General features: G+C 49.8%; 1 protein-coding gene across 1 annotated transcript; it reads left to right on the forward strand.

The window, feature by feature from the left end:
• The first annotated feature begins 8,584 nt into the window (after positions 1 to 8,584).
• On the forward strand, positions 8,585 to 10,810 carry LOC122890359 (uncharacterized PE-PGRS family protein PE_PGRS10-like). Its single transcript, XM_044225988.1, has 3 exons — positions 8,585 to 8,996; positions 9,045 to 9,725; positions 10,623 to 10,810. Exons 1-3 carry the CDS (start codon positions 8,585 to 8,587, stop codon positions 10,700 to 10,702), a joined length of 1,173 nt encoding a protein of 390 aa, XP_044081923.1. The 3' UTR covers positions 10,703 to 10,810.
• The last annotated feature ends 705 nt before the right edge of the window (positions 10,811 to 11,515 follow it).

Here is an 11,515-nt window from a genome sequence, read left to right on the forward strand (position 1 = left end):
AAATGAATTTACACAGAAAATGTATATGCAGAGAACACTAATTCCTAGTTCAAATGCTGGGTCACAAGCTAAAAATACTTTTAAAGGAATTGCTACCAACTGGCCTTCAGAAAATCAAAGCAGCTTATCTTAGCCACCAAGGCTGTTACAATGTCCACTTCTTACAAGATGCACTAAGATTTTTGTAGTCTTTAAAATCTGACTTGCCAAAAATGTTGTTTTGTATTGAAGTAATAGAAGTTATATATTTCTCATGTTTCTGGACTTGATTTGTCATTCTTTGACTATCTATTCATATTCTTTGGCCAACATTCTATTGAAAGGTTAGTTCAGTAACCTATCAAACTTGGCTCTAACATACGTTACAAAGAAATAGCCTTTGAAACTACATGTATCTGAAATCCAACACACATATTAATAGACCAAGACAATATCTGACTTTTCAATGTGGACGATAAAAATTTAGTAGATATGGTTCCCCAATTGATAAGTGCTCTTCTACTACACACAATGTTTTTATTAAGATATCGCATCTAATTCCAGCTCTAAGTGAAAAAAATTGAATGTAGGGATGCCTTGGTGGCTCAGGCACTTAAGCAACTGAATTCAGCTCCCATCATGATCCCAGGGTCCTGGGATCGAATCCCGCATGCGGCTTCCCGCTATAGCACGGAGCCTGCTTCTGCCTCTGCCTGGTGCTCTCACTGCTTGTGCTTCCTCATTCTCCCCCACATCTCCTGACAAATAAAATCATTTTAATGAATGAATTAATTAATTAATTAAAAGGTGAATGGATATCACTTCTCTTAAATTCCCTGTGAAATACCAAAACATCAATTTTCTGTAACATCAAAACTATCTCCAGTTTCATTAAGAAACATGGCTGGCCTCTCTTTTGCATTTAAGGTCATCTAACCAATAGTTCCCAGTAGTGCTCTTTAGACCAGCACTAGCAGCACTAACATCACCTAGTAACTTCTAAGAAATAAATGCAAATTCACAGGCCCCACCCCAGACCTACTTCCTTAAAAAAAACCCGGAAGGTGGTGGGTAGAGCCAGAAATCAAGCAATGTGTTTCAACAAGCATTCCAGCAGATTCTGATACATAGGAAATTTGGAGCACCACAACATTAAACAAATTTAGTAGAAAGACATTAAATCAGGATTGCCTTCCATACTTTTTCTTTTCATGAAAGACTTTGGCAAAGTTAATCACGCCACAGATACTAAGAATCAAGAGACATATTTTAATTCTCCCCCAAAGCAAAACAAAACAAAATGAAACAAAAAGAAAACTGGAAACTGGATGTTAGCTTTATTTCCTACAAAAAGGAATCCCTAAAACTATGAAGTGATCACAAAAAAATTTCCTTAGAGAAGAAAACCCCAAAATGAACCAAAGAGAACCAACAGGTCAGAACTGATGTCTTTCAAACCAGAGACTCAATTAGTATTGTATCATACACTGCCTGATACCCCCATTCCTACACGGAACTACAACCTATAGCACTTTCAATATTCAATGAACTAGCATATTAAACAGCACCTAGAAAACTATAATTACGCAAATATTTGTGGTCCAGGGAATAAACAAATAAATTGGTCAAATAAAAGTAATTCTACACAGGCAGAATAAAAGTGACCTTTATGTTGTTTTGTCCCCTAATTTCTTCTAAGCATGTATTACCACCTTCACAACCAAAAGAAAGGAGAATCAGGAATATATGGAATGATACAGGAAAGTACCCTACAAATACATCCATTATTTTTTAAATTTTACCAATGCGCTGATAATCTCTCTCCTTCATGGGATCAAAATTCAAAGAGGCTTTGGTAGTACCAGATAAACCGAGTTCCAACCTTCATGCTTATTCAAGTTTGAAACTCAAAGTGAACACATGGCTACTAACCCGGTTACAAGCAGGTGTTATTATGGTAGCTACCTCCTATCCACCTGGGTAAGTGCCCCATTTCCCTCCAAGTAAGACCTTCTGAGCAGGGAGCCTGATGTGGGGCTCAATCCCAGGACCTCAGGATCCTGACCTGAGCCAAAGGCAGATGCTTAACCAACTGAGCCACCCAGGCACCCCAAGACCACAGAACGGTTTGCTTTTTGTTTGTTTTTAAGATTTTATTTATTTATCTGACAGAGAGAGATCACAAGTAGGCAGACAGGCAGGCAGAGACAGAGGAAGAAGCAGGCACCCTGCTGAGCAGAGAACCCGATGTGGGGCTCGATCCCAGGACCCTGGGATCATGACCTGAGCCAAAGGCAGAGACTTAACCCGCTGAGCCACCCACGTGCCCCAGAATGGTTTGGTTTCGACTGAAGTTCGTTTTAAGCTGATTTATTATTTCCTGAAACCTGGAATATTCTGGCAGACTTATGATATTCGACAACTTTTACTTCTAGAAAAGAATGAACAGTGTATAAACCTTCTACTGTACATAGGAAATCTCATTTCTTCTCAGAAAGCAGTAATCAGGTATATTTTCTCCCTGACTAACCACCAAGTACTCGATAGATTTGAAGATCCAATACAGGCTGATAATACTGGCATTCTACATCCCCTTTAATTACCTGTTCCCCGCAAAAGCAACTTCATCTTAAAATGTATTGCGAATGCTCTTAATACGAAGTTTTAAGTAAGATTTTTTTTAACATATCCCTTGTACCAGTTTCTTCTCTTAACCAAAGGATCATTTAAATAGTTTTTCTAAACTGAGAAAGCGGGGGAAAGGAGAGCATTATCTAATCCTGTTGAAAAATTAAAATTTCCCTTGTTTACCTTATGATTTCCACTATTCCTGATTTCTGACTAACACTGCAGTTTTCTTGCAGTGTCTTTACTGACAACTCTTCTTGGACACGACAGTCAATCACTGCATAGAACTGAAATTAAAAGCTCAATACGTGGAGTGAATGGTCAGGACTTCCATTTAACAGAATTAATCCACAGTCCTCAACAGAATATACTCTGTGTACAACTTCCAACTTATAGGTATATGAGCACCAGACAACTTACACGATGGACAGCATAACCCCTCCATCGATACCCAACATGTTCTGTTCCCATTCTTAAACTGCCTTTAGACACCAGGTCACGTGCACACCCATCTAGTTCCTCAAAACCGATTTTGCGCATGATGGACCTGCGCTTCCTCAGCAGACTTTTAAGACTTTCTCGGCCACGTAAATAACCAAATGGACACCCAAAAAGGATTAGGAATCATCAGAGTTGTTGCTCAGGTCAATGTGCTCATGCTCTGAAGCTCCACACCACTCCAGGAAGTACTTTCAAGGCACTGCCTACAGCATCCAAGACTCAAGTTCTGGGTTTAATTTCCAGCCCCTGGTGAGAAAAACAAAATGAGAAAAACAGGTATACTACTTTTAAGGACACACTTCATAAAGACAACTTTCCCCTATCCTAGTAACATTACAGACACAGGATTCAAGCCCTAGTATGAAAGCTTATTTACTACATAAAACTTCCAAATGGATGGAACAGTTTTAGGCGGATTCCAACTAAAACTCGTCTTCATGTATTCTATACACATTTCCTGAAGCCCTGTCACTGCCAGGCACTGTACTACACAGTTTAGAAAAATAAAGATGTGAAAAGAAGGTCCTGCCCTCAGGGGGCACCTGTGTGGCTCAAATCAGTTAAGGGTCAGATGCTCAGGATCTCAGGGTCATCAGATGGAGCCTCATGTGGGGCTCAGAGTCTGCAAGAAGACTGCTTAAAACTTTCTCTCTCTCTCTGTCCCCACCCTCCCTCCCTCCCTCAAAATCATTAGGTTGTTTTGTTTTGTTTTGTTTTTAAAAGGTCCTACCCTCAAAAATGGTAAAATGTAGTAGGTGATCCAATAAAACTTCTGTTCAAGTGTTAAATGAATTGTACATGATTTGGAGGGTGAGGTAAGCCAATAAAAATACAATTCGAGTGTTACAAAGATGAGCTACACCTGACTGGAATGATGAAAAGGCTTCCTGAAACATCTAGGAGTCCAAATGGTAGTGAGGCAGGTCACAGAAGCAAGGGAAAGCATTTCAGAGAAAATCCAGAGGAAGAGAAGGTGTGAAGGTATGGAAATGAGGTCCCATGGTCCCAGCCCAAGACACAAGCAGTTGGCAGGTAACACAGACCCCTATATGTGGAGGGCACATGGGGATTGGTGGCAGTCTGCTTGCAGAAATCCTAAGGAACATGAAAGAACTGAATCAGGAGCCCCTCGTGATGCTTGGCATTTGGACTTTATTTCAAAGGCAATGAGAGGGGCACCTGGGTGGATCAGTGGCTTAAAGCCTCTGCCTTCGGCTCAGGGCATGATCCCAGGGTCCTGGGATCCAGCCCCACATCTGGTTCTCTGCTTGGCGGGGAGCCTGCTTCCTCCTCTATCTCTCTCTGACTGCCTCTCTGTCTAATTGTGATCAATGTCAAATAAATAAGTAAAATCTTTAAAAAAAAAAACAAACAGAAAAGTAAGAGGCAATGAAAACTGCCACGTAATTTAATTTGACCAAGCAGAGAGAGTTGGATTTGCTTGCCTCGGGCCTGGACGCATAAGGCTGGTGATGGTTATATACAGTAAATGGTAGTTACCAGCCTGTGGGGCGAAGTGGAAAGGTGTGGATGACCTCTGAAGTGAAGGAAGAACTTAACAAGGATGGAGGAGGGAACAAACAACTAACTTGTATCGGCCTGCCCAACAAACGACCTCCAAGAATCATAAATCCCAGATTCAGTAAGGCCTTTCCCAATGTACCCACAGAGACTAACTATCTCTCCCATGGACCCATTTATTCCATGGGTGCGCCTCCCACCACTGAAGACCTTTTTGTCTCACCTTTTCAACATCCGTTCAGTTCCCTGAAAGCAGGCATTTTCTATCCACTTCACCAATGACTTGAAAGAGCAATGACTGATAGAACTCTACAACTGAGGAGGCAAAAGCTTTCTCCATTTATGGGCTGTAGAAAAGTTCCACACACCAGGCTTGATCCTTATACTACAGCTGAAAGAAGACACCTGTGTTCAAGGAGGCAGGTAATTAAAAGGCACCAAGGAGCTATCCTATTTCTAGGATGTCTAAGGGTCTACACACAGAGTGGAGCTCTAAAATAGTGTGAGGATGAAACAGCAGCACTGGTAAACTCACAACCACGCACACAAACACGGATGACTCTCCATAAGGCAGGCCCAGGAGTGCATCCAACTGGATGACTCCACGTACACCAAATTCAGGAACTTGCACAACAGCTCCCCAGCAACGGAAGTCAAGAACTGTGGCAGAAGTGACCCTCACGAGGGTTATCACAGACCCTGGGGTCCTGGGTGTAAAGTCACATGGTGTGTTCCCCTTGTGAAGGTTCCTCAAACTTTTGGCTAATGATCTGTGCACTTCTCTGTATATATGCTGCGGTTCAAAAAGTTTACTTAAAGGGGTGCCTGGGAGGCTCTGTGGGTTAAGCATCCAACTCCTGACTCTGGCTCAGGTCATGATCTCGAGGTCCTCTAATGGAGCCCTCATTCTGGCTCCTGGCTTAGTGCAGAGTGTACCTGACATTCTCTCTCTGTCCCTCTGGCCTCCCCTGCCCCCACAGAGACTCTCTCAAGGAAACAAGTATCTTTAAAGAATAAGTAATCCTTAAGAACAAACAAAAAAACTAACAAACACAAAACTCCCTTCCCTTAAAAAGAAGAAGGGAACTTCCCCATGGGGAGGAAGACAACACAACCAAAAAGGACCAGGTGACAGAGCCAAAGAGAAACTGAGAGCCAAAAGAATAGAGCATGTTTCAGTTCAAACTGCAAAGGAGACATCCAGGGATCCACTATTCCCTGAAGTTCTAACGAATTGAGTTAGTGCTGACCACTTCCTCACCCAGCTGCCTTTTACCAGAATAGTTTTTTTGTTTTTTTTTTGTTTGTTTGTTTGTTTTGTTTTTTTGTAGGGGGGCATAAAGAGAGATAGAAAGCATCCAAGCAGGCAGAGAGGCAGGCAGAGGTGGAGAGAGAGGCAGGCTCCCCGCCAAGCCAGGAGCCCGATGTGGGACTCCATCCCAGGACCTGAGGATCATGACCTGAGTCGATAGCAGTGGCTTAACCCACTGAGCCACCCAGGCGTCCCTACCAAAAATTGTTTTTATTCATCTTGGAATTTCTTCAGCATTGACTGAAGCACAGGATGAGCCTACGTCACTCAAACCTCCCATCCCAGCAACTAATAGCATACACTGACAAGTTAGCTGGCCTGGCCTCAGAAAATGGCAGGCAACTAAGGAAAAGCAGACTAGCCTCTACACAAAGGTCTCAACTTCACATTATCCCCAACCCAATGAGCTAAACGTCAAAGCCTACAGTAGTAACCTACAGAAGTAACTACCCTTGCTCCAAAAGAAAGGAGATTGTGTGCTGCCCAAAAAGACTAATGTGTACCTTAACACTGTCTAGAAAGACACCCATGAGCACTGCAGAAGATCATCAGAAAACAGACACAAACTGACCATTCAGCTTTCCAAAAAATTACACTTTCTTTATCCAACCCCAATGTTTATCTTCAAACACAAGAAAGGAAGAGACATTTGCCGCTCAAGACAGGAAAAGCACAACAACCAGCATAACTGTACCTCCACCACCAAATCACTCAGGAGAAGAAAACGTTAATTCAGGACAGGCAAATTAAAACCATTCTACACATGGTCAAAAGAAAACGTCTAAACTCCGCCAATCCACAGAAAATCCCTGCTTCCTCTCTTTTTGAGCCCATCCATACCAATAACCCAATGGATACAAGTGGCAAACCAATCCAGCCCATTAGAAATGAGACAAAAACTTGGACAAATGTCCTCCCAGAAGTCATGCAGTGAATAGGACCCCTTTGCACACAACACGAAATACACACAACCAAAACCACACATCAACCACCTGCAAATACAAAAAAGCCATCCTCAACAAGTTGGAAAGAGGACCTCAAGGAGAGCCCTCCACCATCTCCCACACCTTAAGCAACAAATGTCCTCCCATCAAAGCTAAGCCAGATCTTCAAGTACCTGGTGGAGGTGCCTTCCCTCACATGGCAGAGGCTGCCTATGAAGGCTTCAGCGCTGCTTCTGAAGGTGCAGATGCTCAAACCCCAAAAGCCTTTCTCTACAGCAGGTTCTCTGGTCATTCTGGCCTTCTAAGGAGTGAGGAGTGGGGGAAAGGGGAGGAAAGAGACAGGGATCCAGTTAAAAAGGAGGAGAAACAGCAAAACACAGGCACTGGTGAGCCCTAGCAACTTCCCAGGCATCCAGTGCTGCAAACTTGGCTTGGAGACCAACCACCCATCCTTTCCAGGGACCCAAACAGGGACCTGGGAGTGCATGGGGTGCCCCCAAGGGCACCCCACAACCTCAGGGCCCAGACCCTGCTACCTCTAACAGGCAGCACAGATGGCAGCGGCCCAAGAGAGGCCGCGGTGGGCGCGGTGAGCGGGCTGACTTGTGGACTGCAGTGTGGGGCTGTCGGGAGCAGGGTGGGGTGCAGCAGAGGAGATGCTGGCTGGATCGGACGGGGCACTGCAAAGGCAGCCAGAGGCCCGAGGCGGGGAGTGGGCTGGTTCCTTCCCTCTCCCCTCCCAGGCTGGCTCCCTCCCTCCCTCCTCACCAGGGTAAATCTCCCTTTCCCTGGGAGGAATGGCCAGGGCGGCGGCAGCGGCGGACAGCCGCTGAGGAGCCGGCGCCAGGACTGCTGCACCAGAGCAGCCAAGCCTGAGCGGGAGCGACCCGGACCGCTGCCGCCACAGCCTCCCCCAGCCCTGAGAATCTCCATTTTAGCATTGCGCGCCTCCCTTCGCCCTGGGGAGCCACGGAGACTTGTCGTCGCCAGCCCCTTCTCACCACCAACCCTCCCTCCCCTTCCACCCTCTCAGCTCAGAGCAGGTACCTGGTCGGGCTGTCCTTATCGCGCAAGGACAAGGGTTGGCTGTACACCCGCCCGCCCACCCCAAAGCCCAAAGTGGCGCCACTGGAAGGAGAAATGCCATCCAGGAATTCCTTCCAAATCTGCCCCCCTCCCTTCTCAGGGCCGGTCCTCAGCCCTACCTCTGCCCTTCCTCAGTTGCTGGCCCTCCCTGGAGCTGCCACTACCGCCTCTTGCGCAGCCCCCGCCGAATCTGCTTTGCTGCCATCTGCGTTGCTGCCATCTGCGCCGGATCCGCCGCTTGAGTTGGCAACACTGCTTGTGCAGCCGATGCAGTCCGCGCCCACGGCGCTGTCTGTTCCACCGCTGCTACCGCCGCGGACGCCGCTGGTGCCGCTGCTGGAGCCATGGACGCCCAAGCGGTTGCCGCTTGTGCAGTCTAGCTGTCTGCGCCAATGCCGCTTGAACCGCCCAACCGTCGTCTGTGCCGCCGCCGCTTCCGCAGCCAACACCGCCTGCGCCGCCGCCGACAATACCGCCCCCACCAAAGTCACCGACGCCTGCACCGCCACCCCTTTCTGCCCAGAGGCCGCCTGAACCGCCGACGCCATCGTCTGTACCATCGTCTGCGCCACCGCCGCTTCCGCCGCCGCCACCGCCTGCGCCGCCGCCGCCAATGCCGCCGCCGCCAATGCCGCCGCCACCAAAGCCACCGCCATCTGCACCGCCACCGCCTGCTCCGCTGACGCCGCAGTCTGCACCGCCGCTGTTACCGGTGCCGCCGCCGACTCTGCCGCCGCCGCTTCGCCGCCGCGGCCACTTGAATCTAGACGCCGCTTGTGCAGCCCAGGCCGCTTGCGCCACCGACGCCGTCCCCGCTTGTCTGGCGACGCCGCCACCTGTGCCGCCGCCTCTTCTCCGGCTAACGCCCTCTGCACCGCCTCAGACGCCGCTTAAGCCGCCCGCGGAGGCCCCGGCTGCGCGGTCGCCGCTACAGAGGCCGTTGGCGCTGGCGGCGCAGACAGTGGCGGCGGCGGAAGCGGCGGCGGCGGAAGCGGCTGCGTCAGAGGCGCAAGCGGCCCTGAGGCGTAAGCAGTGACCGCAGACAGCGGCGTTGAGGGCGCCAAGCGGCTAAGGGGAAGATGCCTTCCGCTGCACAAGCGGCTTCGGCGTCGAAGGCGTCCGTGGCTCAAGCGGTGGCGGCAGCGGCATAAGCGGCGGCGACGGCGGGGATAGCAGGGGAAGCGGCTTCAGCGGCGGCACAAGCGGCGTTGGTGACGGCGCAGAGGATGTCAGCGGTGGAACCGGCAACGTCGCTGAGGAAGGCGTCAAGGGTGTAAGCGGCCTCGGCACAGACAAGGGCGGCGGTGCAGGCAGCGGCGGCTTCAGCGTCGTCGGTAGCAGCGACGGTGCAGACAGCGGATTCGGCATCGCAAGCGGCGGTGCAGATGGAGGTGGCTTCGACGGAACAAGCGGCATCAGCGGCGGCGCAGGCAGTGTTGGCTGCGGAAGGGGCGGCCACACAGACGATGGCGTCGGCGGTGCAAGCGGCATTGGCACAGACAGCTGGACTGCTCAAGCGGCAACCGCTTGGGCTTTCAGGGCTCCAGCGGCGGCGGTGTCTGTGGCGGTAGCAGCGGTGGAGCAAACAGCGGCGTCTGCGCAGACTGCGTTGGCTGCACAAGCGGTGTTGGCAACTCAAGGGGCGGCTGGGGAGCAGATTGCAGCAAGGCGGATGGCGGCGGCGAATTGGTGGCGGGGGCTGCGCAAGCGAGGGCAGCGGGAGCCCGAGGGCTGGCAACTGAAGAAAGGCAGAGGTAGGGCTGAGGACTGTCGCCAAGAAGGGAGGGGGACCGGTTTGTGAGGACTTCGTGGACTGCATTTTCCTTCCAGTAGCGACACTTTGGCCTTTGGGAGGGGGCGTGCGGGGGTAGAACCCACCCTTGTCTTTGTGCGATAAGGAGAGCCCTACCAAGTACCTGCTCTTAGCTGAGAGGGTGGAAGGGGAGGGAGGGCTGGGGGCTAGAGGGGGCTGGCGACGACAAGTTTCCGTGGCTACCCAGGGCAGAGGGAGGCCCGCGCTGCTAAAATGGAGATCCTGGGGCTGGGGGAGGCTGCTGCAGCAGTGGGCGCCTTCGCTCCCGCTGGAGGCTGACGGCTCTGAGTGCAGCAGCCCTGGCAGCTCCTCCTCAGCTTCCCTCCACCGCTGCAACCGCCAATACCATTCCTCCCAGGCAAAGGGAGATTTACCCAGGTAGGGAGAAAGGGAGGGAGCCAGCCTGGGAGATGAGAGGGAAGGAGCTGGTCCATTTCCCGCCACAGGCCTCTGGCTGCCTCTACCTGCTCCCTCCAGATCTGGCCAGCGTCTCCCCTGCCGGCCCCCTCCCCAGCACCACGCTGCAGTCCACAAGTCGGCCGCTCCCCATGACCTCCTTGGCCTCTCTCAGGCCGCTGCCATCTCCACTGCCTGTGGGAGGCAGCATGGTCTGGGCCCAGAGTTTGTGGGGTGCGCATTGGGGCCCCCGTGCACTCCCTGGTCCCTGTTTTGGTCCCTGGAAAGGGTGGGTGGGTGGTCGGTCTGCCAGCAAATTTTGCAGCACTGGATGCCTGGGAAATGGCTAGGGCTCACCAGTTCCTTTGTTTTGCTGTTTCTCCTCTTTTTTAACTTGATCCCTGTCTCTTCCCTCCCCTTTCCCCCACTCCTCCCTCCTCAGAAGGCCAGAAAGACCAGGAAACCTGCTGCAGACAAAGGCTTTTGGGGTTAGAGCATCTGCACCTTCTGAAGCTGTACTGAAGCATTCATAGGCAGCCTCTGCCATGTTGGGGAAGGCACCTCCACCAGGTACTTGAAGATCTGGCTTAGCTTTGTTGGGAGGACTTTTGTTGCTTAAGGTGTGGGAGAGGGTGGAGGGTTCTCCTTGAGGTCCTCTTTCCAACTTGTTGAGGATGGCTTTTTTGCATTTTCGGGTTGTTGATGTGTGGTTTTGGTTGTGTGTATTTCTTGTTGGGTGCAAAGCAGACACATCTCCAATGGAGACATATAAATGGCCATCAGACACATGAAAAAATGTTCATCATCACTAGCCCTCAAGGAGATTCAAATTAAAACCACATTGAGATATCACCTTACACCGTTAGAATGGCCAGAATTAGCAAGACAGGAAACAACATGTGTTGGAGGGGATGTGGAGAAAGGGGAACCCTTTTCCACTTTTGGTGGGAATGCATGTTGGTGCAACCTCTTTGGAGAACAGTGTGGAGATTTCTCAAGAAATTAAAAATAAAACTTCCCTATGACCCAGCTATTGGGCTCCTGGGTATTTACCCCAAAGGTACAGATGTAGTGAAAAGAAGGACCATCTGTACCCCAGTGTTTATAGCAGCAATGGCCACGGTCGCCAAACTGTGGAAAGAACCAAGATGCCCTTCAACAGACGAATGGATAAGGAAGATGTGGTCCATATACACTATGGAGTATTATGCCTCCATCAGAAAGGACGAATGCCCAACTTTTGTAGCAACATGGAAGGGACTGGAAGAGATTATGATGAGTGAAATAAGTCAAGCAGAGAGAGTCAATTATCATATGGTTTCACTTAATTGTGGA

Source organism: Neovison vison, chromosome 11 (assembly GCF_020171115.1).
Source record: "Neovison vison isolate M4711 chromosome 11, ASM_NN_V1, whole genome shotgun sequence".
Taxonomy (NCBI): domain Eukaryota; kingdom Metazoa; phylum Chordata; class Mammalia; order Carnivora; family Mustelidae; genus Neogale; species Neogale vison.